At 63.2% G+C, this 27,960-nt stretch overlaps 2 protein-coding genes across 2 annotated transcripts; both read left to right on the forward strand.

Annotated features, from left to right (window-relative positions):
- The first annotated feature begins 6,209 nt into the window (after positions 1-6,209).
- On the forward strand, positions 6,210-11,841 carry LOC134508032 (kallikrein-14-like). Its single transcript, XM_063319101.1, has 5 exons — positions 6,210-6,276; positions 6,383-6,545; positions 7,221-7,474; positions 9,815-9,951; positions 11,689-11,841. Exons 1-5 carry the CDS (start codon positions 6,210-6,212, stop codon positions 11,839-11,841), a joined length of 774 nt encoding a protein of 257 aa, XP_063175171.1.
- A 3,201-nt stretch (positions 11,842-15,042) lies between these two features.
- On the forward strand, positions 15,043-25,975 carry LOC134508033 (trypsin-like). The gene is made up of 5 exons (XM_063319102.1): positions 15,043-15,091; positions 15,808-15,961; positions 20,506-20,771; positions 24,669-24,805; positions 25,823-25,975. The coding sequence occupies exons 1-5, from the start codon at positions 15,043-15,045 to the stop codon at positions 25,973-25,975; spliced, it is 759 nt and encodes a 252-aa protein (XP_063175172.1).
- The last annotated feature ends 1,985 nt before the right edge of the window (positions 25,976-27,960 follow it).

Below are 27,960 nucleotides of genomic sequence, written 5' to 3' on the forward strand. Positions count from 1 at the left end.
GCCACCGACCCCCCCGCAAGGAAGAGTCTTCTCCTCACCCTGTGTCCCCCCTCCCCCCCTAAAAAAACACCAGGGGTCGTCTTCTCCCTTCTCCCACCCCACCTCGGCTGGGGAAGAGCTCCTGGAATAAAGCCCTGTGAAACGTGGCCACCTTCCACCGGCCCGTGGCTTCCCCGTGGCCACCGAGGCCATGGGGCTGGGAGGGAAGTTGAGGGAGGATCGTGGCCACCATGAGCATGGTGAGGAAATCGCCCCGGTTCTGAGGGCTGGAGTTGGTGGCCGTGGTGGACCATGCGCTGTGGCAATGGTGGCAACCACATGTCTGGTGCTGGTGGTCATGGTGGCAACCTGCGACCACATGTATCTGGTGCTGGTGATTATGGTGGCAACCTGTGACCACATGTATCTGGTGCTGGTGGCCATGGTGGCAACCTGTGACCACATGTATCTGGTGCTGGTGGCCATGGTGGCAACCTCCAACCACATGTCTGGTGCTGGTGGTCATGGTGGCAACCTCCAACCACATGTGTGGTGCCGGTGGTCATGGTGGCAACCTCCAACCATGTGTATCTGGTGGCAACCTCCAATCACACGTATCTGGTGCTGGTGGTCATGGTAGGACACTCATGGCCACATGTATCTGGTGCTTTTGGTCACGGTGGCAACCTCCAACTACATATCTGGTGCCGTCCACCACGGCGGACAACTCGTGACCGTGGGTATCTGGTGCTGGTGGCCATGGTGGCTACCTGCAACCACGTGTCTGGCGTCCAGCTCCGGAAGATGTATGTTGAGGTCCGGAGGACACGTGTGTCCAGATCTGGAGGATACATGTCCAGGTTGTAGAACATCTGTCCGCGTCTATAGGACACGTATGTCCAGGTCTGGAGGACACGTACATCCAGATCTGGAGGATACATGTCCAGGTTGTAGAACATCTGTCCGCGTCTATAGGACACGTATGTCCAGATCTGGAGGACACGTACGTCCAGGTCTGGAGATCCCATGTCACCGTCTGGAGGCCACGTATGTCCCACAGCAGGACAACACCCATGTCCGAGCCTGGAGGACACACACGTGCAGCTCAGGAAGCCACGGACGGCGACCCACCACTGCGTATGTCCAGCCTGGTGGCCACGGCTGGTGTGTCCCCGCCCCACATGGTGCCACGTGTCGTCCCCCCACCATGAAACCCCCCCCACCACCACCACCCCATCTTGGCCCCACCACCACGTGTTGGTGACACCCCACGCCCCACAACCCCGGGGTTACGGCAGGGCTGGTGTCACCCAGGAGCGAAGCAGGCAGCTGGTGGCTCCTCCTGGGAGCGCGTGGGCGCCCTAATCGGCGCCAATTAAGAGCTGGCTAATGAGGCGGCCGCTAACGAGGGCCCCCCCCCCCGCACCGAGAGAACCAGTCGGGCCAAGGCCGCGGCGTGCGGCTCCGCCCGAGAAGCCGCGCCGCCCTGTTTACACCACTGACACCCGGCGGGATCTACCCAGAGGAGGAGGAAGAGGAGGAGGAAGCTCCGCCCCCTCCCGCCGCCTGGCCCCTCCCCATCCCTGGGCCAGAAGCCCCGCCCCCAACTCACGTGCAAGAGGCACGGGGCGACGGCGCCCCCCAGTGCCAGGGGGAGCACATGGGTGTGCGGGGGGATGGGCGTGAAGTGCCTGGTGGGGACGTGTGTCATGGACATATGGACGTGTGGACGCAGTTGTGGCCATGTGGACGCACGTCGTGGACATGTGGACACAGGTTGTGGACATGTATCATGGCCATACGGACGTGTGGACGCATGTTGTGGACGTGTAGACGCGTGTTGTGGACGTGTGGACTTGTGTCGTGGACGTGTGGACATGTATCATGGCCATATGGACATGTGGACACGTGTTGTGGACGTGTGGATGTGTGTCATGGACATGTATCATGGACATATGGACGTGTGGACACGTGTTGTGGACATGTGGATGTGTGTCATGGACGTGTGGACATGTATCATGGACATATGGACATGCGGACGCAGTTGTGGCCATGTGGACGCACGTCGTGGACATGTGGACACAGGTTGTGGACATGTATCATGGCCATATGGACATGTGGATGCGTGTTGTGGACGTGTGGATGTGTGTCGTGGACGTGTGGACATGTATCATGGCCATATGGACGTGTGGACGTGTGTTGTGGACGTGCGTCATGGACATGTGGACATGTGGACGCAGGTTGTGGACTTGCGTCGTGGACGTGTGGACATGTACCATGGACATGTGGACGTGTGGACATGTGTTGTGGACGTGTGGACGTGTGTAGTGGACATTTATCATGGACTTATGGACGTGTGGACGTGTGTCGTGGACGTGTGGACATGTGTCATGGCCATATGGACGTGCAGACGCGTGTCGTGGACATGTGGACGTGTGTTGTGGGTGTGTGGACACGTGGACGTGTGTCACAGATGTGGGGACGTGTGGACGCGTGTTGGGGACATCTCTCAGGGACTTGTGGAAGTGTGTCGTGGGGGGGGGGGGTGTGTCATGGACGTGTGGACTCCAAAGCCAGGTGGCCAACCAGCATGTCCAGGTCTCCAAAGCTGATTGGCCAACCAGCACGTGGTGGGCTCCAAAGCTGATTGGCCAATCACACACGGTGGTCTCCAAAGCTGATTGGCCAACCAGCCCATGCCGATCTCCAAAGCCATTAGCCAATCAACATGTCCACATCTTCAAAGCCAACCGGCCCATCGCCATGCCCAAGTTGCCAAAGTCATTGGCCAATTGGATCACGTTGGTCTCCAAAAGCTGCCGGCCAACCCCGTGTGTCTGCCTCCGCCACGACCGTCCAATCATCTCCCTTGGCTTCCCCAAAGCCGCTTGACCTCCCGCCATCGTTTGCGCCTCCACGACCGACCGACCGACCAACCAACCAACCAATGAACCGACCAACCAACCAACCAACCGACCAACCGACCAACCGACCAACCAACCGACCAACCGACCGACCAACCGACCAACCGACCAACCAACCAACGAACCAACCAACCGACCAACCAACCAACCGACCAACCGACCAACCGACCAACCAACCGACCAACCAACTGACCAACCAACCGACCAACCGACCAACCAACCGACCAACCAACCGACTGACCGACCAACCAACCAACCAACGAACCAACCAACCGACCAACTAACCGACCGACCGACTGACCGACCAACCAACCAACCAACGAACCAACCAACCGACCAATTGACCGACCGACCAACCGACCAGTCGACCGACCGACCAACCAACCGACCAACCGACCGACCGACCGACCAGTCGACCAACCGACCGACCAACCGACCAACCGACCGACCAACCGACCAACCGACCGACCGACCGACCAACCAACCGACCGACCAACCAACCAACCAACCGACCGACCAACCAACCGACCGACTGACCAACCGACCAACTGACCAACCAACCGACCGACTGACCGACCGACCGACCAACCAACCAACTGACCGACCAACTGACCAACCAACCAATCATCTCCCTTGCCTTCCCCAAAGCCTCTTGACCTCCCGCCACCTTTCACATCCCCACAACCGAGCATCCAATGGCGGCGTGGGGTCGCCCGGCTCCCAGCCAACCAACGACCCCCCCCCCCCGCAACGCCACCACCCAAAATCGACCGACCGCCGACCGACCGACCAATCGGCACGCCCCGCCGGTGACGCAAGGCCAAGGCGGTGCCGAGGAAGCGCCGAGGGATTAAGGGAAGGAGGCGACGAGGCGGCAGCTTCGGGCCCGACCGGACGCCTCCAGCTCAACCCCGGGGTGGGACGGGAGGGGACGGGAGGGGACAAGACAGGACGGGACGGGGACAGGCCCCGACGCCGTTATAAAAACCCCGGCGCTCACGTGGGAGGGACGGGCGCGGAGCGTCGGCGACGGAGGAGAAGACGCGCCGGGGCCAGTTGGGACAGATTTTTTTTTTTTTTAAATTATTTTTATTATTTTTAGCGAGGGGGGGGCAACGTTGAGGGTTATTTTTTTTATTTTATTTTATTTCATTTTATTTTTTTTGGAGGGGAGGAAGGGGGAGGGGGGACGGGGGGGGGCGGGGTGGGAGGGTTGGGGAGAGACACGGACGCGAGGATTTTTGCCACCCTCCCCCCCTGCTCCCGTCTCCGGAAGGAAGGGGACGTCGGCCGGGAACTGGGAGAGCTCGACTGGGAAGGAACGGGGCGGCCCCGGCCCCCGGCGGGGCACAGCGGGGACCTGCGGAGAGGTTTGCTGGGATGGGGGGGGTGGGAGGGGGGGGCGGGTTGGGGCGGGGGGGGGGGTGTGATGGGGACATGGTCCTTCCTTCCACCTGCTGCTCCTGGGCTCCATCCCTCCCATCTTCTTGCTTGGTCCATCCCCGATCCCCATCTTTCCTTCCTGCTCCGTGTTTCCTCCATCCCCGATGTCCATCTTTCCTTCCTTCTCCATATCTCCTCCATCTTTCCTTCCTTCTCCACGTTTCCTCCATCCCCGACGTCCATCTTTCCTTCCTTCTCCATATCTCCTCCATCTTTCCTTCCTTCTCCATGTTTCCTCCATCCCCGACGTCCATCTTTCCTTCCTTCTCCATATCTCCTCCATCTTTCCTTCCTTCTCCACCTTTTTTTCCATCTTTCCCTCCTTCTCCGCAGTTCCTCCACCCCCGATCTCCATCCTTCCCTCTTTCTCCGCATTCTTTCCATCCCCGATGTCCATCTTTCCTTCCTTCTCCATGTTTTCTCCGTCTCCATCCACCCTTCCTTCCCCACGTTTCCTCCATCTTTCCTTCCTTCTCCATGTTTCCTCCATCCCTTGATCCCAGATGATCCCTTGACCCATCTCTTCTTCTCCATGATCGCTCCATCCCTCCTTCTCCATGCTTCCTCCACCAATCCTTCTTCCTCCGTGGTCTCCGTCCCTCCCTCGTTCTCCCTCCTGGCCCCGTCCCTCCTTCCCCACATCCCTCCTTCCCTCCTCCATCCTCAGCCTTCCTCCCACTGCCTCCCATCCTCATCCAACCTCTCCACAGGGAACCTCCACCCACGTCCGTGGGGTCCACCGCCTCCATCCGTGGGGGCCCACCACCTCTATCCATGGGGCCCACCACCTCTGTCCATGGGGCCCACCACCCGTGTCCATGGGGAGCAATGACCCGTGCCCATGGGACCCATTTCCTTTATCTGTGGGGCCCTTGGCACACGTCCACAGGGCGTGGTGACCCACACCCACGGGTGGTTCCAACCCATGGCCATGGGAACCGCGACCCACAGTCACGTGGAGCCTTGACCCGCTTCCATGGGGCCCGCAACCCTCCTCCATGGGGAGAAATGGCCCACTGCCATGAGGAGCCATGACCCACGCTCATGGGGAGCAATGACCCACGGCCAAGGGTTGGTGGCACCCATGGCCATGGGAAACCATGACTCAGAGCCATGGGTGCCTCCGACCCACGGCCATGGGGAACCATGACTCAGAACCACGGGGAACGGTGACCCACGGCCATGGGGAACCGTGACCCACGGGCAACCACGACCCACAGCCGGGGGGGCACCGCAACCACCAGGAGCGATGACCCGTGTCCTTGCAACCCACGACCCACATCCACAGGGAGCACTGACCCACATCCACCCCACAGCCTCGAAGAACCGGGCCCCCGCCCCCAACCTTGGAGGGGAGGGAGGGAGGGGGGTCCGCGACCCATATCTCCGGGAGGGGAGGGGGGGGGGCCGCGACCCACATCCCCAGCCCGAGGGAGGCATCCAAGGGCAGCGTGAGGTTCTGGGAGGTCAATCGCCTCGAGACAAGGAGGGGGAGGGCGGAGGAGTTGGTGGAGCCCGTAATTACGGCTCTCCTTAACGACGCCTGTGTTGATTGCCGCGCCGTGGCGCTGGGGCTGGTGACGTCACCCCGCCTTGCAAAAACCGCGGGATGACGGGGCGAATTGGGCGGCTCTGACCCCCCGGGCGGAGGGGACCGAAGGGTGGGGGTCGACCCCCCACCACACCGGTGTAGACCCCCAAATGGTGTAGACCCACCGCGATTCCCTCCACCCATTAAGATGCCCCGAGGACCATCTCACCTTCTCCTGGAGTGGGGCAACGGGGCCAAGCAAAGCCCCCGAACCCCCACCACGGGACTAACGGCTCTGCCCCACAGCGGCCACGGCGACGGAGGGGCGAGCCATGGCGGCCCCCGGGCTATGGGGCACCGTGAAGCTGCTGGGGACCCTGCTCTTGGTGGCATCCGCAGGTGAGCAGGAGGGTGGAGGGTCCCACCAGGGGTGGTGAAGACACGCACGGCGGTGGCACTAACGCGCGTGTCCCCCCGTCCCCCCCCCGTCCTTCGTCCCTTGCAGCAACCGCGGTGGCGGGTGACACGCGCGTGGTGGGGGGCATGGACTGCGAGCCCCACTCGCAGCCCTGGCAGGTGGCCATCTTGGACATGTACAAGCTCTACTGCGGCGGCGTCCTGGTGGCCAGGCAGTGGGTGGTGACGGCGGCCCACTGCACCACGCCGGGGTAAGGGTGACGGCTTGAAGCCCCACGTTCGTCCCTTTGTCCCCTGCCCCACACGTTGCTCGGGCGCCCGGGTGGATCACCCCACCTTGCCGCCGTGCGCCCCGGTCCCACGGGTCGTGGTCTCCGTGGGTCTAGGCGTGTCCTGGCTAGGCCGTGCCCCACGCGTGGCACGCAGGCGCCCTTCCCCGACGTCCCTGTGTCACCTCCCACGCGTGTCCCGGCCGCCCTGCAGACCCCACGTCCCACCCGTGTCCTACGAGTGCTGTGGCCACGTCGCAGCCTCCGAATCCCGCCCGTGGGACTACGCCCTCCGTGTCCCACCCGTGTCCCGGACACGCTGTGTCCCACCACGCGCCATGGCCGCGCCACGGTCTCCGCGTTCCCCTCGCGGGCCGGGCCGTGTCTCACGCGCGTCCTGGCCACCACCCACGTATGCCGTGGCCACGCTGCAGTCCCCACGTGCCACACGTGTCCTGGCCATGCCACGTCCCACAGGAGCCGTGGCCACGTCCCGGTCTCTATGACCCATAGCTGTCCCAGGGCGCCCCTCTCCCCTTGCGTCCCAGCCACGCCGTGCCCCGCGAGTGGCCCGGCCGCGCCGCGGCCTCCAAGCCCCGCGCGTGACCTCGGCCGCCTTTGCCACGTGTCCCACGCGCCCCCTCCTGCCTGCGGTAGGGTCACCACCATCCGCCTGGGCAAGCACAACCTCTACACGCGGGAGTGGGGCGAGGTGCAGAAGATGGTGCAGAAGTTGGTGTCCCACCCCGACTACAACCCCACCACCAAGGACAACGACATCATGATGATCAAGCTCCTGACGCCCGTCACCCTCACCAGCAGGATCCAGCCCGTCCCCGTGGCCTCCTGCCTCCCAGAGCCAGGCACCACCTGCATCACCTCGGGATGGGGGGCCACCACCTCCCCAGAAGGTACCCAGTACCCGTGGCCTCTTCTGGAGGTCTGGGTCCCCTTCTGGAGGTCTGGAACCTCTCCTGAAGGTCTAGGTCCCCTCCTGGAGGTGTGGGTGCTCTCCTGGAGGTCTGAGTTTCCCCCCGCCCTGGACATCTGGGTCATGTCCTTGGCACCTTGGTCCTCTCATGAGTGCCTGGGTCCTCTCTTGGACACCTGGGTCCTCTCTTGGACACCTGGGTCCTCTTCTGGACACCTGGGTCCCCTCCCAAATGCCTGGGTCACCTCAACACCCGAGTCCCCTCCTGGGCACCTACGTCCTCTTCTGAACTTCTGGGTCCCCTCATGGATATCTGGGTCCCCTCGTGGACACCTGGGTCCTCTCCTGGACACCTGGGTCTTCTCCCGAACACCCAAGTCCCCTCCCGGGCACCTCTGTCCTCTTCTGGACATCTGGGCCCCCACATAGACATCTGGGTCCTCTCCTGGACACCCAGGTGCCCTCTTGGACACCTACATCCTCTCCCGGACATCTGGGTACCCTTGTGGACACCTGGGTCCTCTCCTGGACACCTGGGTCTTCTCCTGAACACCCAGGTCCTCTCCTGGACATCATCTGGGTCTTCTCTTGAACACCCAGGTCCTCTCCTGGACATCCTGGTCCCCTCGTGGACACCTGGGTCCTCTCCTGGACACCTGGGTCTTCTCCTGAACACCCAGGTCCTCTCCTGGACATCATCTGGGTCTTCTCTTGAACACCCAGGTCCTCCCCTGGACATCCTGGTCCCCTCATGGACACCTGGGTCCTCTCCTGGACATCATCTGGGTCTTCTCTTGAACACCCAGGTCCTCCCCTGGACATCCTGGTCCCCTCATGGACACCTGGGTCCTCTCCTGGACACCTGGGTCTTCTCCTGAGCACCCAGGTCCTTTCCTGGAAATCATCTGGGTCTTCTCTTGAACACCCAGGTCCTCTCCTGGACATCCTGGTCCCCTCGTGGACACCTGGGTCCTCTCCTGGACACCTGGGTCTTCTGAACACCCAGGTCCTCTCCTGGACATCCTGGTCCCCTCATGGACACCTGGGTCCTCTCCTGGACATCCTGGGTCTTCTCTTGAACACCTGGGTCCTCTCCTGGACATCCTGGTCCCCTCATGGACACCTGGGTCCTCTCCTGGACACCTGGGTCTTCTCCTGAGCACCCAGGTCCTCTCCTGGACATCATCTGGGTCTTCTCTTGAACACCCAGGTCCTCTCCTGGACATCCTGGTCCCCTCGTGGACACCTGGGTCCTCTCCTGGACACCTGGGTCTTCTCCTGAGCACCCAGGTCCTCTCCTGGACATCATCTGGGTCTTCTCTTGAACACCCAGGTCCTCTCCTGGACATCCTGGTCCCCTCGTGGACACCTGGGTCCTCTCCTGGACACCTGGGTCTTCTCCTGAACACTCAAGTCCCCTTCTGGGCCCTGGCGTCCTCTCAGGAGTGCCTGGATCCTCCCTCACGGGCCTGAGCGGTCTCCTGGACATCTGGGTCCTCTCCTGGACATCTGGATGGTCTCCTGGACATCCGGGTGGTCTCCTGGACACCTGGATCCTCTCCTGGATACCTGGGTCCTCTCCTAAGCAATGGGAACCGAAAAAAAAGGGCATCAGAGAAGGAAAGGGAAGAGAATATCATGAAATTAGGTTATTTTATAGCGAATACGGCGAAAAGCCATAAGGAGGAACATCTAAAGTCCTCGAAACCGAATAACGGAGTAAAGGAGAAAGGGAAAAAACCCCGGGAGACAAACAAAAGAGCCGAAATTGGATGAAAGTAACGATATCCTGAAATTAAACGGGGGGCAAGGGAAGGAGAAACGCAGCGATGTGAAACAAGACGGAATTTAGGAGAAGGCACCCCCCCCTCCCACCCCCAAAAAAAAAAAAAGAGGCAATTTCTGGGGTCCTCCACCCAGGAGGAGGTTTCCCCCCCCCCCACCGCCGGGGGCTGTGTCTCCCGCGGGTGATTTTTTCCGCCGGAGAGTTGGAAACACCACACACACCCCCCCCCAAAAAAAAAAGAGAAAAAAAAAAAGCTCATTTTTTTTTTTTCTCCCCCCAAACCCCCAAACCGAGCCGGAGACGCAGCCCCGGCGGGAATTCAAAGGGGGAGACACAACACCCTCTTCGGGGGGGGGAGGGGGGGGTTGGGGGGGGCGGGGAGGTTTTTTTGGGGGTGGGGGTGGGGTATTGAGGGGGGGGGGGGTGGGGACACGCGCCCGAATTTCTGTCGGTTCCTGGGTCGATTGCTCTGGTTTCTTTCTTTTTCCCTCCCCCCTTCAACCCCGGCCCCGTCCCTGCGTTGTCCCGTCTCAGTCACTTACCCGGACGTCTTGCAGTGCGTCAACGTCACCATCTTCTCGGCAGCCGAGTGCCAGCGGTTGTACCCTGGTTCCATCACCGACAACATGTTGTGCGCCGGGAGTCTCCAAGGCGGTAGGGACTCCTGCCAGGTAGGGCCAAAAATGTCCTCTTCGGCCTTTTTTTTCCCACCGGTGGGGGGCGGGTTGGCTCCCAGGTGGAGCTCGGGGACAGAAGGGGGACGTGTCCCCCTTGGCGTCGCCATGGTGGGGGGGGGCGGGGGGGGTCTTCCTCTGTTGGCCAGCCTCGGGTTGGCTCACGGACCCGACAAGGGTTGGCCAACGCGGTGTCGGTTCTTCAACCCAACGAGGGTTGGCCAACGCAAGTAGACTTGGCCAACGGCGGCGAGGGCTGGAAAAGCCAAAGAGAGATTTGGGCAACCGAGCGGGGGTGGGTGGGCAACCTACTGGGGTGGGCGGCCAACCCAGTGGCGGTTCAAGAAGCCACCAAGCAGTAGGTGACCCAAGGGGAGGTGGTCGCCCAACACAGCGATGGTGGAACAACTCAAGGGTTGGACAGGCCAATGTCACGGGTTGGTGAACCCAGTCGTAGATCATCAACACCCCCCCCCCCACCTCCACCCCCCCCAAAACTGGGGGTTGACCAGTTAGAGGTGACCAAACCAGTTGCAGGTGACCGAACCAGTTAGAGGTGACCAAACCAGTTGGAGGTGACTGTCCCAATGGCGTTTGGCCAACTCAGTGATGGCCAACCCAGTGAGGTCACCCAGCCCAAGGAGGTCACCCAACCCAAAGAGACCACCCAACCCAGTGAGGTCACCCAACCCACAGAGACCACCCAACCCAGTGAGGTCACCCAACCCAAAGAGACCACCCAACCCAGTGAGGTCACCCAACCCACAGAGACCACCCAACCCAGTGAGGTCACCCAACCCACAGAGTCCACCCAACCCAAGGAGGTCACCCAACCCAAAGAGACCACCCAACCCAGTGAGGTCACCCAACCCAAAGAGACCACCCAACCCAGAGAGGTCACCCAACCCACAGAGACCACCCAACCCAAAGAGACCACCCAACCCACAGAGACCACCCAACCCAAGGAGGTCACCCAACCCAAAGAGACCACCCAACCCAAAGAGGTCACCCAACCCACAGAGACCACCCAACCCAAGGAGGTCACCCAACCCAAAGAGACCACCCAACCCAAGGAGGTCACCCAACCCACAGAGACCACCCAACCCAAAGAGGTCACCCAACCCAAAGAGACCACCCAACCCAGTGAGGTCACCCAACCCAAAGAGACCACCCAACCCAGTGAGGTCACCCAACCCAAAGAGACCACCCAACCCAAGGAGGTCACCCAACCCAAAGAGACCACCCAACCCAGTGAGGTCACCCAACCCAAAGAGACCACCCAACCCAAGGAGGTCACCCAACCCAAAGAGACCACCCAACCCAAGGAGGTCACCCAACCCAAGGAGGTCACCCAACCCACAGAGACCACCCAACCCAAAGAGGTCACCCAACCCACAGAGACCACCCAACCCAGTGAGGTCACCCAACCCAAAGAGACCACCCAGCCCAAGGAGGTCACCCAACCCAAAGAGACCACCCAACCCAGTGAGGTCACCCAACCCAAAGAGACCACCCAACCCAAGGAGGTCACCCAACCCAAAGAGACCACCCAACCCAGTGAGGTCACCCAACCCAAAGAGACCACCCAACCCAAAGAGGTCACCCAACCCAAGGAGGCCGCCCGCCCCAAAGAGGCCCGACAATGGCGGGGGAAACGGCGGAGAGTTGGCCGAGCCGAGAAGGGTTGGGTTGACCCCGTGGAGAACGTTGGGTTCGCACCACGTCTTTCCGCAGGGTGACTCCGGAGGACCTCTGGTGTGCAACGGGACCCTCCAAGGTATCGTGTCCTGGGGCATGGAGAAATGTGGGCAACCCAAGAGACCTGGTGTCTACACCAAGGTCTGTAGATACGCCCAGTGGATCCAGAAGACCATGAAGGACAACTAGTGACGCTCCAGCTACCTCCAAGTGGCCGAGGGGGGGCCGCTGGGGAGGGGGGGGCGGGGGGGAGGTCAGAGGACCACGTCCACGCGCCGCCACCACCCCTCGCCGGGGCAGGATGGTGGGAGAAGAGAGGCTATGACGAGGTTGGGGGGGTGGAACCAGGGTCACCTGGTGAAGCCGGTGAGACGGTGGGGGGGTGGGGGTGGGGGAGAAGAAGACACGCGAAATTAAAGCCTTGTGACGTTCGGTGGGAAATTTGGTCCTTTCAACCTGCCCCCCCCGCCCCCCCCCCCCCAACAAAAAAAAAAAAAAAAAAAAAAAAAATAGACGTCGAGATGAAACCCAAACATCTCCTCTCCTCCAGGGTTGTCCACCGGCCCGGTGGCCTCTGGTGGTCACGGGCTTCATTTTTGAGGTCAGATTCCCCCCCCCCCCAAAATGTCCGATTTTCCGGGAGGAGAAATGGGTTTTATTGGAAGAGAAACCCGGTTTCCCGTCGCTCGCTTCTCCCCGTCGCCTCCCGAGGACCGAGATCCGTGGCCCCGGCGGCCTCTCGATGACGTCAAGGACGTTGGTGGACAACGCCTGGAGGTTGTCCAGGGACAACCCTGGAGGTCGGCATCCAGCGATGGCCTCGCCGATAGGCGACGGCCAATAGGAGTGAAGGAGCCCGGGAGCATCAGCCAACGCAAGCGAAGGGGCGCCCAATCGACGGAGGTCACCCCTCCACCCGTGGTTGGGTTGGCCAACCCAAGGGTCAACCGAGCCGGTGGTGATTGGCCAACCCAACCGGGGTCGCCCAACCACCGCTGGTTGGCCAACCCAACCCAACCCAACCCAAGCAGGGTCAACCATTGGTCGGGCTCTTCCCAAGTCCCGCCCACCTCAAGCTGGGGCAATACCATTGGTTGGCTCTTCCCCAGACCCACCTCCCCCCACCGGGGGGGGAGAGGGGGGCACGTCATTGGTTGGGCTCTTCCCAAGTCCCGCCCACCCTCGAGGGGGGACATCCCATTGGTTGGGCTCTTCCCAAGTCCCGCCCACCCTCGAGGGGGGACATCCCATTGGTTGGGCTCTTCCCGAGACCCGCCCACCCCGAAGTGGGGCAACGCGATTGGTTGGGGGTCCTCAGGTTGGAGAAGCTCCATTGGTTGGGCTCTTCCCAAGTCCCGCCCACCCTCGAGGGGGGACATCCCATCGGTTGGGCTCTTCCCAAGTCCCGCCCACCCTCGAGGGGGGACATCCCATTGGTTGGGCTCTTCCCATGTCCCGCCCACCCTCGAGGGAGGACATCCCATTGGTTGGGCTCTTCCCGAGACCCGCCCACCCCGAAGTGGGGCAACGCGATTGGTTGGGGGTCCTCAGGTTGGGGAAGCTCCATTGGTTGGGCTCTTCCCAAGTCCCGCCCACCCTCGAGGGGGGACATCCCATTGGTTGGGCTCTTCCCGAGACCCGCCCACCCCGAAGTGGGGCAACCCGATTGGTTGGAGGTCCTCAGGTTGGGGAAGCTCCATTGGTTGGGCTCTTCCCAAGTCCCGCCCACCCCCAAAATGGGGCCACACCATTGGTGGGGAGGCCTGCACGAGGGGGCACCACCTCCCCCTAATGGGGCGTGGCCGCCGCCGGCAACCAATCGGCAGCCCCGGGCCCAATCCGGGCGAACCGGGCTGTTGTGTTGCCTCGTTTATGGCCCTTAAAATCGTTTAGGAGGGTAATTAGCGTTAACGAGGGCCGACCCATCCGACGACCTCGGGCGCCCGCCCCACGCCCAGGGCGCGGCCCCGCTCCCACCGCGTCGCGCCGGGATTTGCTTTAATCCCACGGTAAGCCGGCAGGGGGGCACCCCGCCCCACATCGCCCCATAGGTAGAGCACAGGGGACCCGCCTCGCCCCGTAGAGACCGTAGGGGACCCACCTCACCCCATAGATAAAGCGTAGGGGGCCCACATCACCCTATAGGGACCCACCTCACCCCATAGATAAAGCGTAGGGGGCCCACATCACCCCATAGGGACCCACCTCACCCCATAGATAAAGCGTAGGGGGCCCACATCACCCCATAGATAAAGCATAGGGGGCCCACATCACCCCATAGGGACCCACCTCACCCCATAGATAAAGTGTAGGGGGCCCACATCACCCCGTAGATAAAGCATAGGGGGCCCACATCACCCCATAGGGGCTGTAGGGCACCAACTTCACCCCATAGAGACCACAGGGGACCCACCTCACCCCATAGATAAAGCGTAGGGGGCCCACATCACCCCATAGGTATAGCATAGGGGGCCCACATCACCCCATAGATAAAGCGTAGGGGGCCCACATCACCCCATAGGTATAGCATAGGGGGCCCACCTCACCCCATAGAGACCATAGGGGACCAACTTCACCCCATAGGGACCATAGGGGACCCACCTCACCCCATAGATATAGCATAGGGGGTCCACATCACCCCATAGAGACCATAGGGGACCAACTTCACCCCATAGGGACCACAGGGGACCCACCTCACCCCATAGATAAAGCGTAGGGGGCCCACCTCACCCCATAGAGACCATAGGGGACCAACTTCACCCCATAGGGACCATAGGGGACCCACCTCACCCCATAGATAAAGCATAGGGGGCCCACATCACCCCATAGAGACCATAGGGGACCAACTTCACCCCATAGGGACCACAGGGGACCCACCTCACCCCATAGATAAAGCATAGGGGGCCCACATCACCCCATAGATATAGCATAGGGGGCCCACATCACCCCATAGAGACCATAGGGGACCCACATCACCCCATAGATACCATCGGGGAACCCAGGCATCCTGGCTGCCCCACGTCACCCCACACAATCACCCCAACGTGACTGCCTGACTCAGCCCCACGGCGCCCGGGGGGGGGTGGGGGGAGTGCACCCAGGCATCCGGCCCCCCCCCAACCCCCACCCCCCAACTCAGCCCCATGGCCGCCCCACAGCCTTGATGGGGGGGGGGGGTGTTTGGGGGGGGGGGGGGGGTGGGGTGTGAACGTGGCACCTGCCCGTCAGGAGCAAACAAGGTCGTTTGCGGGGGGGGGGGGGGGGCGGGTTAATGAGGCCTCGTTAATAATTAACGAAGAGCTTTGATAACCGGGGGGCCCCCCCACCCCAGCCCCCCCACCCACCCCACAACAGCCCAGGGCCCCCCCCCCGCCCCCCAACCCCGCAACCATGGCGGCCCCTCGCTTTCTCCTCGTCCTCCTGGCGCTGGCGACCCCCGGTGAGGGGCCGGGGGGGGGGGGCGGGGGGGGAGGGGGGGCTCTTTTGGGGGGGGGGGAACAAGGGGGTCTGGGGGAGGTCTCCAAGATGGGGGTCGGGGGGGGGGGGGGGGGGGGGCAGGGGGGTTGCTGGGGGGGGTGGGGGGGACATGGGAGGGGGGGTTTTGGGGGGGAGGGGGGACACGGACATGGGGGGCTGGTGTGGGGGGGGGGGGGTCCTAAGGTGGGGGTCGGGGTGCGGGGGGGGGGGATTCTCGGGAGGGGGTGGGGGGTGCCCAGGATGGGGAGAAAGGGGGTCTGGGGGGGGGGGGGGTGTCCCAAGGTGGGGGTCGGGGTGCCGGGGGGGGGGGGGGGGGAGGTGAAGGGGGTCGGGGAGGGGGGTGCGGGGGGGTCCCAAGGGGTGGTACAAGGGGGTCTGGGGAGGGGGTTCTGGGGGTCCAAGGTGCGGGGGGGGGCGTGTCCATGGGGGGGGGCAGGGTGGGGACAAGGGGGTCCGGGGGGGGGGGGGGTCCCCAAGGTGGGGGTCGGGGGGTTGCTGGGGGGGGGGGGGGTGGGGGGAGCGACACGGACATGGGGGTCTGGAGGTGGGGGGGGTGGTCCCCAAGGTGGGGGTCGGGGTGCGGGGGGGTCCCAAGGGGTGGTACAAGGGGGTAGCCCCCAACATACCCCCCCCCCCCTTCTTCTCCCCCCCCTCCTCCCCCCCCCCCCCCCCCCCCAGGCTCGCCGTGGGGCGAGCGGATCCTGGGGGGCCGCGAGTGCCCCACGTCGGCCCACCCCGGCCTCGTCCTCCTCTTCTACTTCGACCAGCACCAGTGCGGGGGGGCCCTGCTCAGCACCCAGTGGGTGCTCACGGCCGCCCACTGCCAGACTAGGTTGGGGCGGGGGGGGGGAGCACTGGGAGGCACTGGGAGGGAGACTGGAGGCACTGGGAGGCACTGGGAGGGGCACAGGGGGCACTGGGAGGGGGACTGGGGGCACTGGAAGGCACTGGGAGGGGCACAGGGGGCACTGGGAGGGAGACTGGGGGCACTGGAAGGCACTGGGAGGGGCACAGGGGGCACTGGGAGGGGGACTGGGGGCACTGGGAGGGGCACTGGGGGCACTGGGAGGGAGGCTGGGGGCACTGGGTGGGAGACTGAGGGCACTGGGAGGCACTGGGATGGGGGGACTGGGAACACTGGAAGGCACTGGGAGGGAGACTGGGGGCACTGGGAGGCACTGGGAGGGGGACTGGGGGCACTGGGAGGCACTGGGAGGGGCACTGGGGGCACTGGGAGGGAGACTGGGGGCACTGGGAGGCACTGGGAGGGGCACAGGGGGCACTGGAAGGCACTGGGAGGGGCACTGGGGGCACTGGGAGGGGGACTGGAGGCACTGGGAGGGGCACTGGGGGCACTGGGAGGGAGACTGGGGGCACTGGGAGGCACTGGGAGGGGCACAGGGGGCACTGGGAGGGAGACTGGGGGCACTGGGAGGCACTGGGAGGGGCACAGGGGTCACTGGGAGGGAGACTGGGGGCACTGGGAGGGACACTGGGGGCACTGGGAGGGAGACTGGGAGGCACTGGAAGGCACTGGGAGGGGGACTGGGGGCACTGGGAGGGGCACTGGGGGCACTGGGAGGGAGACTGGGGGCACTGGGAGGCACCGGGAGGGAGACTGGGGGCACTGGGAGGGGGACTGGGGCACTGGGAGGGAGGCTGGGGGCATTGGAAGGCACTGGGAGGGGCACAGGGGGCACTGGGAGGGGGACTGGGAACACTGGAAGGCACTGGGAGGGAGACTGGGGGCACTGGGAGGCACTGGGAGGGGGACTGGGGGCACTGGAAGGAACTGGGAGGGGCACTGGGGGCACTGGGAGGGAGACTGGGGGCACTGGAAGGCACTGGGAGGGGCACAGGGGGCACTGGGAGGGGGACTGGGGGCACTGGGAGGCACTGGGGGGGACACTGGGGGCACTGGGAGGGGGACTGGGGGCACTGGAAGGCACTGGGAGGGGCACTGGGGGCACCGGGAGGGGGACTGGGGGCACTGGAAGGCACTGGGAGGGAGACTGGGGGCACTGGGAGGGGGACTGGGGGTATTGGAAGGCACTGGGAGGGGTACTGGAAGGCACTGGGAGGGGCACTGGGGGCACTGGGAGGGAGACTGGGGGCACTGGAAGGCACTGGGAGGGGCACTGGAGGCACTGGGAGGGGGACTGGGGGCACTGGGAGGGAGACTGGGGGCACTGGAAGGCACTGGGAGGGGCACTGGGGGCACTGGGAGGGGCACTGGGGGCACTGGGAGGGAGACTGGGGGCACTGGAAGGCACTGGGAGGGGCACTGGAGGCACTGGGAGGGGGACTGGGGGCACTGGGGGACACAGGGACGGACACTGGGAGGCACTGGGAGGGGCACTGGGGGCACTGGAATGCACTGGGAGGGGCACTGGGGTCACTGGGAAGGGGACTGGGGGCACTGGAAGGGAGACTGGGGGAACTGGGAGGGGGACTGGGGACACTGGGAGGCACTGGGAGGGGCAGTGGGGGAACTGGGAAGGGGACTGGGGGCACTGTGAGGGAGACTGGGGGCACTGGAACGCACTGGGAGGGGCACTTGGGGCACTGGGAGGGAGACTGGGAACACTGGGAGGCACTGGGAGGGAGACTGGGAACACTGGGAGGGGCACTGGGGGAACTGGGAGGGAGACTGGGAACACTGGAAGGCACTGGGAGGCACTGGGAGGGAGACTGGGAACACTGGGAGGGACACTGGGGGAACTGGGAGGGGGACTGGGAACACTGGGAGGCACTGGAAGGCACTGGGATGGGCACTGGGAGGCACTGGGATGGGCACTTAAGGCACTGGGAGGGGGACTGGAAACACTGGAAGGCACTGGGAGGCACTGGGATGGGCACTTGGGGCACTGGGAGGGAGACTGGGGTGACTGGGATGCACTGGGAGGGGGACTGGTGGCACTGGGAGGGAGACTGGGGGCACTGGGAGCACTGGGAGGGAAACTGGTGGAACTGGGAGGGGCACTGGGGACGCTGGGATGGGCACTGGGAGGGGCACTGGGGGCACTGGGACACACTGGGAGGGGGACTGGGGCTGCTGGGGAGACTGGGAACACTGGAAGGCTCTGGGAGGCACTGGGATGGGCACTGGGAGCACTGGGAGCACTGGGATGGGCACTGGGGGCACTGGGACGGGCACTGGGGGCACTGGGAGCACTGGGATCGGCACTAGGACAGGCACTGGGAGCACTGGGAGGGAGACTGGGGACACTGGGAGGGGCACTGGGGACACTGGGGACACTGGGAGGGGTACTGGGAGGGACACTGGGGACACTGGGGACACAGGTCGTTCCTGGAAGGCACTGGGAGAGGCTCCAGGAGGTACTGGGAGGAACTGGGAGGAGAAGTCGGAAGCACTGGGAGGGGAACTGGGAGGAACTGGGAGGGGAACTGGGAAGAGAACTGGGTCATCACGACCTGTGTCACATCCCTCCCTCCCGGGTCACGTCCCTCACGTCCCGTCCCTCCTGTCCCCACCCCTCCGTGGCCACGTCCCTCCTGTCCCCATCCTTGTCCCCATCCCTTGTGTCCCCACCCCTCCATGACCGTGTCCCCCATGTCCCCACCCCTCCATGACCGTGTCACTCCTGTCCCCATCCCTTGTGTCCCCACCCCTCCGTGGCCGTGTCCCTCCTGTCCCCATCCCTTGTGTCCCCACCCCTCCGTGGCCACGTCCCTCCTGTCCCCACCCCTCCATGGCCGTGTCCCTCGTGTCCCCATCCTTCTTGTCCCCATCCCTTGTGTCCCCACCCCTCCATGACCGTGTCACTCATGTCCCCACCCCTCCATGGCCATGTCCTTCATGTCCCCATCCCTCCTGTCCCCACCCCTCCATGGCCGTGTCACTCATGTCCCCACCCCTCCATGGCCATGTCCTTCATGTCCCCATCCCTCCTGTCCCCACCCCTCCGTGGCCATGTCACTCCTGTCCCCATCCCTCCTGTCCCCACCCCTCCATGGCCGTGTCCCTCGTGTCCCCATCCTTCTTGTCCCCATCCCTCCTGTCCCCACCCCTCCATGACTGTGTCACTCCTGTCCCCACCCCTCCATGGCCGTGTCACTCATGTCCCCACCCCTCCATGGCCGTGTCCCTCCTGTCCCCATCCCTTGTGTCCCCACCCTTCCATGGCCGTGTCCCTCCTGTCCCCATCCCTTGTGTCCCCACCCCTCCATGGCCATGTCACTCGTGTCCCCATCCTTCTTGTCCCCATCCCTCCTGTCCCCACCCCTCCATGGCCGTGTCCCTCGTGTCCCCATCCCTCCTGTCCCCACCCCTCTATGGCCGTGTCCCTCGTGTCCCCATCCTTCTTGTCCCCATCCCTCCTGTCCCCACCCCTCTATGGCCGTGTCCCTCGTGTCCCCATCCTTCTTGTCCCCATCCCTTGTGTCCCCACCCCTCCATGGCCATGTCCCTCCTGTCCCCACCCCTCCAAGACCATGTCCCTCATGTCCCCACCCCTCCATGGCCATGTCCCTCGTGTCCCCATCCCTCCTGTCCCCACCCCTCCATGGCCGTGTCCCTCCTGTCCCCATCCCTTGTGTCCCCACCCCTCCATGGCCATGTCCCTTGTGTCCCCACCCCTCCAAGACCGTGTCCCCCGTGTCCCCATCCCTTGTGTCCCCACCCCTCCATGGCCGTGTCCCTCGTGTCCCCATCCTTGTCCCCATCCCTTTTGTCCCCACCCCTCCATGGCCGTGTCCCCCGTGTCCCCAACCACGCCCTCCAACGTCCCCGTCCCACCATGACCATGTCCCTCCATGGGGCCATCCCCCTTCTGGCCATGTCCCACCATGGCCACGTCCCCCGTGTCCTCAACCACGCCCTCCAACGTCCCCGTCCCACCATGACCATGTCCTTCCATGGTGGCGTCCCCTCCTGGCCATGTCCCCCCACGGCCACGTCCCCCGTGTCCCCAACCCCATCCCACCATGACCGCGCCTTCTCCATGACCACGTCCCACCACGGCCACGTCCCCCGTGTCCCCAACCCCATCCCACCATGACCGCGCCTTCTCCATGGCCACGTCCCCCCATGGCCACGTCCCCCGTGTCCCCAACCCCATCCCACCATGACCGCGCCTTCACCATGACCACGTCCCACCACGGCCACGTCCCCCGTGTCCCCAACCCCATCCCACCATGACCGCGCCTTCTCCATGGCCACATCCCACCACGGCCACGTCCCCCGTGTCCCCAACCCCATCCCACCATGACCGCGCCTTCTCCATGGCCACGTCCCACCACGCCCTTGTCCCTCGTGACAGTGCCCCTCCACGGGCGTGTCCCACCCTGACCGCGTCCCCGAGGTGGTGCCCCGTCCCCACACGTGTCCCCCCGCCCCCCCTCCTTGTCCCCCAGACACATCCAGGTACGGGCCGGGGAGCGCAGCCTGGCGGAGGTGACGGGGCGGGAGCAGTTCGCCACGGCCGTGGACATCGTGGTCCACCCCGACTTCGACGGCGGGGACGGGGACGGCTCCTACGCCCACGACCTCATGCTGCTGCGCGTTGAACCCCCCTTCAAAGTCACCCCCTACGTCCAGCCCTTGGCCCTGCCCAAAAGTCCCCCGGCCACCGGCACCAACTGCACCGTCATGGGATGGGGCACCACCACCAGCCCCCAGGGTAAGGGGGGGACCCAGATGTTCGGGCTGGGTTGGGGGGCGCTGGGCAAGGTGTCCAAGGGATGGACATCTCCACCTGCGTTGGGTTGGGTTGGGTTGGGTGGTGGCATCTCTGAAGACAAGACACAGGTGTCCAAGGGATGGACACCTCCACCTGCATTGGGTTGGGTGGTGGCATCTCGGACGACAGGACCCAGATGTCCAAGGGATGGACGCCACCTGCATTGGGTTGGGTTGGGTGGTGGCATCTCTGAAGACAAGACTCAGGTGTCCAAGGGATGGACACCTCCACCTGCATTAGGTTGGGTGGTGGCATCTCTGATGACAGGACCCAGATGTCCAAGGGATGGACGCCTCCACCTGCGTTGGGTTGGGTTGGGTTGGGTGGTGGCATCTCGGACAACAGGACCCAGATGTCCAAGGGATGGACACCTCCACCTGCGTTGGGTTGGGTGGTGGCATCTCGGACGATAGGACCCAGATGTCCAAGGGATGGACACCTCCACCTGCGTTGGGTTGGGTGGTGGCATCTCTGAAGACAAGACTCAGGTGTCCAAGGGGTGGACGCCTCCACCTGCGTTGGGTTGGGTTGGGTGGTGGCATCTCAGACGACAGGACCCAGGTGTCCAAGGGATGGACACCTCCACCTGCGTTGGGTTGGGTTGGGTGGTGGCATCTCGGACGATAGGACCCAGATGTCCAAGGGATGGACACCTCCACCTGCGTTGGGTTGGGTGGTGGCATCTCGGATGACAGGACCCAGATGTCCAAGGGATGGACACCTCCACCTGCGTTGGGTTGGGTGGTGGCATCTCGGATGACAGGACCCAGATGTCCAAGGGATGGACACCTCCACCTGCATTGGGTTGGGTGGTGGCATCTCTGAAGACAAGACTCAGGTGTCCAAGGGATGGACACCTCCACCTGCGTTGGGTTGGGTTGGGTTGGGTGGTGGCATCTCTGCAGAGAAGGGACCCAGATGTCCAAGGGATGGACACCTCCACCTCCGTTGGTTTGGGTTGGGTTGGGTGGTGGCATCTCGGACAACAGGACCCAGATGTCCAAGGGATGGACACCTCCACCTCCGTTGGGTTGGGTTGGGTGGTGGCATCTCAAACAGGACCCAGATGTCCAAGGGATGGACACCTCCACCTCCGTTGGGTTGGGTTGGGTGGTGGCATCTCAGACAACAGGACCCAGATGTCCAAGGGATGGACGCCTCCACCTGCATTGGGTTGGGTGGTGGCATCTCTGAAGACAAGACTCAGGTGTCCAAGGGATGGACACCTCCACCTGCGTTGGGTTGGGTTGGGTTGGGTTGGGTGGTGGCATCTCTGATGACAGGACCCAGGTGTCCAAGGGATGGACGCCTCCACCTGCGTTGGGTTGGGTTGGGTTGGGTTGGGTTGGGTGGTGGCATCTCTGCAGAGAAGGGACCCAGATGTCCAAGGGATGGACACCTCCACCTCCGTTGGGTTGGGTTGGGTTGGGTGGTGGCATCTCGGACGACGGGACCCAGATGTCCAAGGGATGGACACCTCCACCTCCGTTGGGTTGGGTTGGGTTGGGTGGTGGCATCTCAAACAGGACCCAGATGTCCAAGGGATGGACACCTCCACCTCCGTTGGGTTGGGTTGGGTGGTGGCATCTCAGACAACAGGACCCAGATGTCCAAGGGATGGACGCCTCCACCTGCGTTGGGTTGGGTTGGGTGGTGGCATCTCGGACGACAGGACCCAGGTGTCCAAGGGATGGACACCTCCACCTGCCTTGGGTTGGGTTGGGTGGTGGCATCTCAGACGACAGGACCCCAATGTCCAAGGGATGGACACCTCCACCTGCATTGGGTTGGGTGGTGGCATCTCTGAAGACAAGACTCAGGTGTCCAAGGGATGGACACCTCCACCTGCGTTGGGGTTGGGTTGGGTGGTGGCATCTCAGACGACAGGACCCAGGTGTCCAAGGGATGGACACCTCCACCTGCATTGGGTTGGGTTGGGTGGTGGCATCTCGGACAACAGGACCCAGATGTCCAAGGGATGGACACCTCCACCTGCGTTGGGTTGGGTTGGGTGGTGGCATCTCGGACGATAGGACCCAGATGTCCAAGGGATGGACACCTCCACCTGCGTTGGGTTGGGTGGTGGCATCTCGGATGACAGGACCCAGATGTCCAAGGGATGGACACCTCCACCTGCGTTGGGTTGGGTGGTGGCATCTCGGATGACAGGACCCAGATGTCCAAGGGATGGACACCTCCACCTGCATTGGGTTGGGTGGTGGCATCTCTGAAGACAAGACTCAGGTGTCCAAGGGGTGGACGCCTCCACCTGCGTTGGGTTGGGTTGGGTGGTGGCATCTCAGACGACAGGACCCAGGTGTCCAAGGGATGGACACCTCCACCTGCGTTGGGTTGGGTTGGGTGGTGGCATCTCGGACGATAGGACCCAGATGTCCAAGGGATGGACACCTCCACCTGCGTTGGGTTGGGTGGTGGCATCTCGGATGACAGGACCCAGATGTCCAAGGGATGGACACCTCCACCTGCGTTGGGTTGGGTGGTGGCATCTCGGATGACAGGACCCAGATGTCCAAGGGATGGACACCTCCACCTGCATTGGGTTGGGTGGTGGCATCTCTGAAGACAAGACTCAGGTGTCCAAGGGATGGACACCTCCACCTGCGTTGGGTTGGGTTGGGTTGGGTGGTGGCATCTCTGCAGAGAAGGGACCCAGATGTCCAAGGGATGGACACCTCCACCTCCGTTGGTTTGGGTTGGGTTGGGTGGTGGCATCTCGGACAACAGGACCCAGATGTCCAAGGGATGGACACCTCCACCTCCGTTGGGTTGGGTTGGGTTGGGTGGTGGCATCTCAAACAGGACCCAGATGTCCAAGGGATGGACACCTCCACCTCCGTTGGGTTGGGTTGGGTGGTGGCATCTCAGACAACAGGACCCAGATGTCCAAGGGATGGACGCCTCCACCTGCATTGGGTTGGGTGGTGGCATCTCTGAAGACAAGACTCAGGTGTCCAAGGGATGGACACCTCCACCTGCGTTGGGTTGGGTTGGGTTGGGTTGGGTGGTGGCATCTCTGATGACAGGACCCAGGTGTCCAAGGGATGGACGCCTCCACCTGCCTTGGGTTGGGTTGGGTGGTGGCATCTCGGACAACAGGACCCAGGTGTCCAAGGGATGGACCCAGGTGTCCAAGGGATGGACACCTCCACCTGCGTTGGGTTGGGTGGTGGCATCTCGGACAACAGGACCCAGGTGTCCAAGGGGTGGACGCCTCCACCTGCATTGGGTTGGGTGGTGGCATCTCTGATGACAGGACCCAGATGTCCAAGTGGTGGACGCCTCCACCTGCGTTGGGTTGGGTTGGGTTGGGTGGTGGCATCTCGGACGACAGGACCCAGATGTCCAAGTGGTGGACACCTCCACCTGCCTTGGGTTGGGCTGGGTGGTGGCATCTCAGACGACAGGACCCAGGTGTCCAAAGGATGGACACCTCCACCTGCGTTGGGTTGGGTGGTGGCATCTCTGATGACAAGACTCAGGTGTCCAAGGGGTGGACACCTCCACCTGCATTGGGTTGGGTTGGGTGGTGGCATCTCGAACAACAGGACCCAGATGTCCAAGGGATGGACACCTCCACCTGCCTTGGGTTGGGTTGGGTGGTGGCATCTTGGACAACAGGACCCAGGTGTCCAAGGGATGGACACCTCCACCTGCATTGGGTTGGGTGGTGGCATCTCTGAAGACAAGACTCAGGTGTCCAAGGGATGGACGCCTCCACCTGCCTTGGGTTGGGTTGGGTGGTGGCATCTCTTCCGAGAAGGGTCCCAGATGTCCAGGGCTCCGTTGGACACGTGTCGCCCCTTCCCCCCCCCCCAGAGACCTACCCTGACACCCCCCAGTGCGTGAACGTCACCGTGGTGGGGGACAACGACTGCCAGAAGGTCTACGGCAGCAAAGTCACCAAGGACATGTTGTGCGCCGGCGTGGCTGCGGGGGGCAAGGACTCCTGCCAGGTACCTCCAGGTCCCCACGTCCCCTCCCCACGTCCCCACGTCCCCTCCCCACGTCCCCACGGCCCCTCCCCACGGCCTCCTGTCCCCTCCCCACGACCTCCTGTCCCCTCCCCACGGCCTCCTGTCCCACCACCACGTCCTACAGCCCCATCCCTTTGGTCCCCGCCTTGTCCCATTGGCTTTGCGTCCCCATGTCCCATCACTTCGTCCCCGGGGTCACCTCCTCCTGTCCCATGGTGGGGCGACCACCCCGTGTCCTGCGGCCTCATCCCTTTGTCCCACCGTCCCCTCTTTTTGGTCCTCTTCGTCCCCAGGCTTTGAAGGGTCACAACTCCGTGTCCCACCGCCTCGTCCCCCTGTCCCACAGCCACGTCCTTTTGGTCCCCTTTATCCCGTGGCCTTTGAGGTGTAGCTCTGTCCCCATGTCCCATCACCTCGTCCTTATGTCACGCAACCGTGCCCCCGTGTCCCACCATGGCTGGTCCTCCTCATCTCCTGGCCTTTGAGATGTAGCTGTGTCCCCCTGTCCCGTCGCCTTGTCCCCGCGTCCCGTCGCCTTGTCCCTGTCTCCCATCGCCTTGTCCCCACGTCCCGTCGCCTTGTCCCCGTGTCCCACAGCCACCTCCCCCTTGTCCCTTGGGCTTTGGAATGTGGACACATCTCCGTGTCCCGTCCCTACGTACCCATCTCCCGTGGCCACGTGCCTTCGTCCCCCCCGTCCCCTCGGCTTTGAGATGTGGCTCTGTCCCCGTGTCCCCCTTTGCCACCGCGTCCCTTTGCTCCCCTTGTCCCCTGGGATTCGAGACATGACCACGCCCCATGGCCACCTCCTCGTCTCCCGCGGCCACCTCTCTTCAGTCCCTGCCACCCCACCCTCGCCGCGCCTGGTCCCACAGCTCTGGGTCCCAAGAGCCGCCATCCCCATCGATGGCCACGTTTCGCCCCCCCCGCCGTGGCCACCTCCGTCCTGGTGTCCTCCCTCGCCCCGGGTCCTGTCATGGTCCCTTTTGTCCCCAGGGTGACTCAGGGGGACCCCTCATCTGCAACGGGGTCCTGCAAGGCATCGTCTCGTGGGGCGACCACCCCTGCGGGCAGGCGGGGAAGCCGGGGGTCTACAGCCAGGTCTACAACTACCTGCCCTGGATCCTGGAGACAATGGGGGAGGACTGAGTCTTCCTTGGCCCACCACGGACCCGCCGACCCCACCACAGCCCCGCCAACCCCACCATGGAACCCACCGAGGACCCCCCCCGACCCCACCGAGAAAGGATCAACCCCACCGCAGATCCACCAACACCATCACGGATGGACTGACCCCCGCCATGGATCCCACCATGGTTGGGTTGACCCCATCAAGGACCAAAGAACCCCACCATGGACTCACCTACCCCACCGTGGACCCCCACCGTGGTTGGGTTGACCCCGTCATGGGCGGGTTGGCCCGACCATGGACTCCACCGTGGTTGGGTTGACCTCACCACCGACACTCCAAACCCACCATGGACCCCCCCCCCATGACTGGTCTGACCCCATCGTGGACGGGCTGACCCCACCACGGCTGGGCTGACCCCCACCATGGACACTCGGATCCATCATGAATCCCATCATGGACAACCTGATGCCACCATGAATGGACTGAACCTACCCCCAACCCCACAATGACCAGACTGACCCCACCACAGACCCCACCATGAGTGGACCGATGCCACCGTGGGTGGACCGATGCCACCGTGGATGGACCGATCCCACCGTGGATGGACCGACCCCACCGTGGGTGGAGCGAGCCCACCGTGGATGGACCGACCCCACCAGAGATCCCACCACGGATGGACCGACCCCACCATGGATGGTCTGACCCTACCATGGATGGACCGAGCCCACCGTGGATGGACCGAGCCCACCAGAGATCCCACCATGGATGGACCGAGCCCACCGTGGATGGACCGACCCCACCACGGATGCACTGACGCCACCATGGATGGACCGACCCCACCAGAGATCCCACCGTGGATGGACCGAGCCCACCGTGGATGGACCGAGCCCGCCAGAGAACCCACCGTGGACGGACCAACCCCACCAGAGATCCCACCACGGATGGACCGAGCCCACCACGGATGGACCGAGCCCACCCCAGACCTCCGACCCCACCCCAGACCCCCAACCCCACCCCAGACCCACCTTCAACCCTCAATAAACCCCCCCCCCTCGCATCTCCACGGCATCTCTTGACCTCTTGGGGGCCACCTGGGGAGGTGCCAAGCGGGGTCAAACGGAGCAGAACTGGGCCAAAGTCGGGCAAAAGCGGGTCAAATTGGGCAGAACTGGGCCAAACTGGGCCGAACTGGGCAAAGGCGGAGAAAACTGGGGCAACATCAGGCGGAAGTAAGACAAAAACAGTCGGAATTGAGCCGAAATTGGGCAGAAGTGGGTGATGTTGGGCCAAAGCGGGTCATACTGAGCAGAACCGGGCAAAAATCAGGCAGAAATGGGCAAAATTGGGCAGAAGTGAGGCAGAAATGGACAAAATCAGGCAGAAGGGAGCGAAAAAAACAGGCAAAAATGGGTGATACTGGGCCGAAGTGGGTCATACTGAGGAGAACCCGGCAAAAATCAGGCAGAAATGGGCAGAAATGGACAAAATCAGGCAGAAGGGAGCGAAAAACAGGGCAAAAATGGGTGATATTGGGCCGAAGCGGGTCATACTGAGCAGAACCAGGCAAAAATCAGGCAGAAATGGGCAAAATCGGGCAGAAGTGAGGCAGAAATGGGCAGAAATGGACAAAATCAGGCAGAAGGGAGTGAAAAAACGGGCAAAAATGGGTGATATTGGGCCAAAGCGGGTCATAGTGAACAGAACCAGGCAAAAATCAGGCAGAATGGGCAGAAATGGACAAAAACAGGTAGAAGGGAGCGAAAAACGGGGCAAAAATGGGTGATGTTGGGGCAAAGTGGGTCATACTGAGGAGAACTGGGCAAAAATCAGGCAGAAATGGGCAAAATTGGGCAGAAGTGAGGCGGAAATGGGCAGAAATGGCCAAAACCAGGCAGAAGGGAGCGAAAAACGGGGAAAAAATGGGTGATATTGGGCCGAAGCGGGTCATACTGAGCAGAACCGGGCAAAAATCAGGCAGAAATGGGCAAAATCGGGCAGAAGT

This window comes from Chroicocephalus ridibundus, chromosome 30, assembly GCF_963924245.1.
Source record: "Chroicocephalus ridibundus chromosome 30, bChrRid1.1, whole genome shotgun sequence".
Lineage (NCBI taxonomy): Eukaryota > Metazoa > Chordata > Aves > Charadriiformes > Laridae > Chroicocephalus > Chroicocephalus ridibundus.

Excerpts from the sequence above, each read along its gene's own strand:
- LOC134508033 (XM_063319102.1), top strand. The coding sequence starts at position 15,043 with ATGGCGGCCCCTCGCTTTCTCCTCGTCCTCCTGGCGCTGGCGACCCCC. Across the intron at positions 15,092-15,807 it reads CCTGGCGCTGGCGACCCCCG|GCTCGCCGTGGGGCGAGCGG; the intron begins GTGAGGGGCCGG and ends CCCCCCCCCCAG. Across the intron at positions 15,962-20,505 it reads GCCGCCCACTGCCAGACTAG|ACACATCCAGGTACGGGCCG; the intron begins GTTGGGGCGGGG and ends CTTGTCCCCCAG.
- LOC134508032 (XM_063319101.1), top strand. The coding sequence starts at position 6,210 with ATGGCGGCCCCCGGGCTATGGGGCACCGTGAAGCTGCTGGGGACCCTG. Across the intron at positions 6,546-7,220 it reads GCCCACTGCACCACGCCGGG|GGTCACCACCATCCGCCTGG; the intron begins GTAAGGGTGACG and ends TGCCTGCGGTAG. Across the intron at positions 7,475-9,814 it reads GGCCACCACCTCCCCAGAAG|TCACTTACCCGGACGTCTTG; the intron begins GTACCCAGTACC and ends GTCCCGTCTCAG.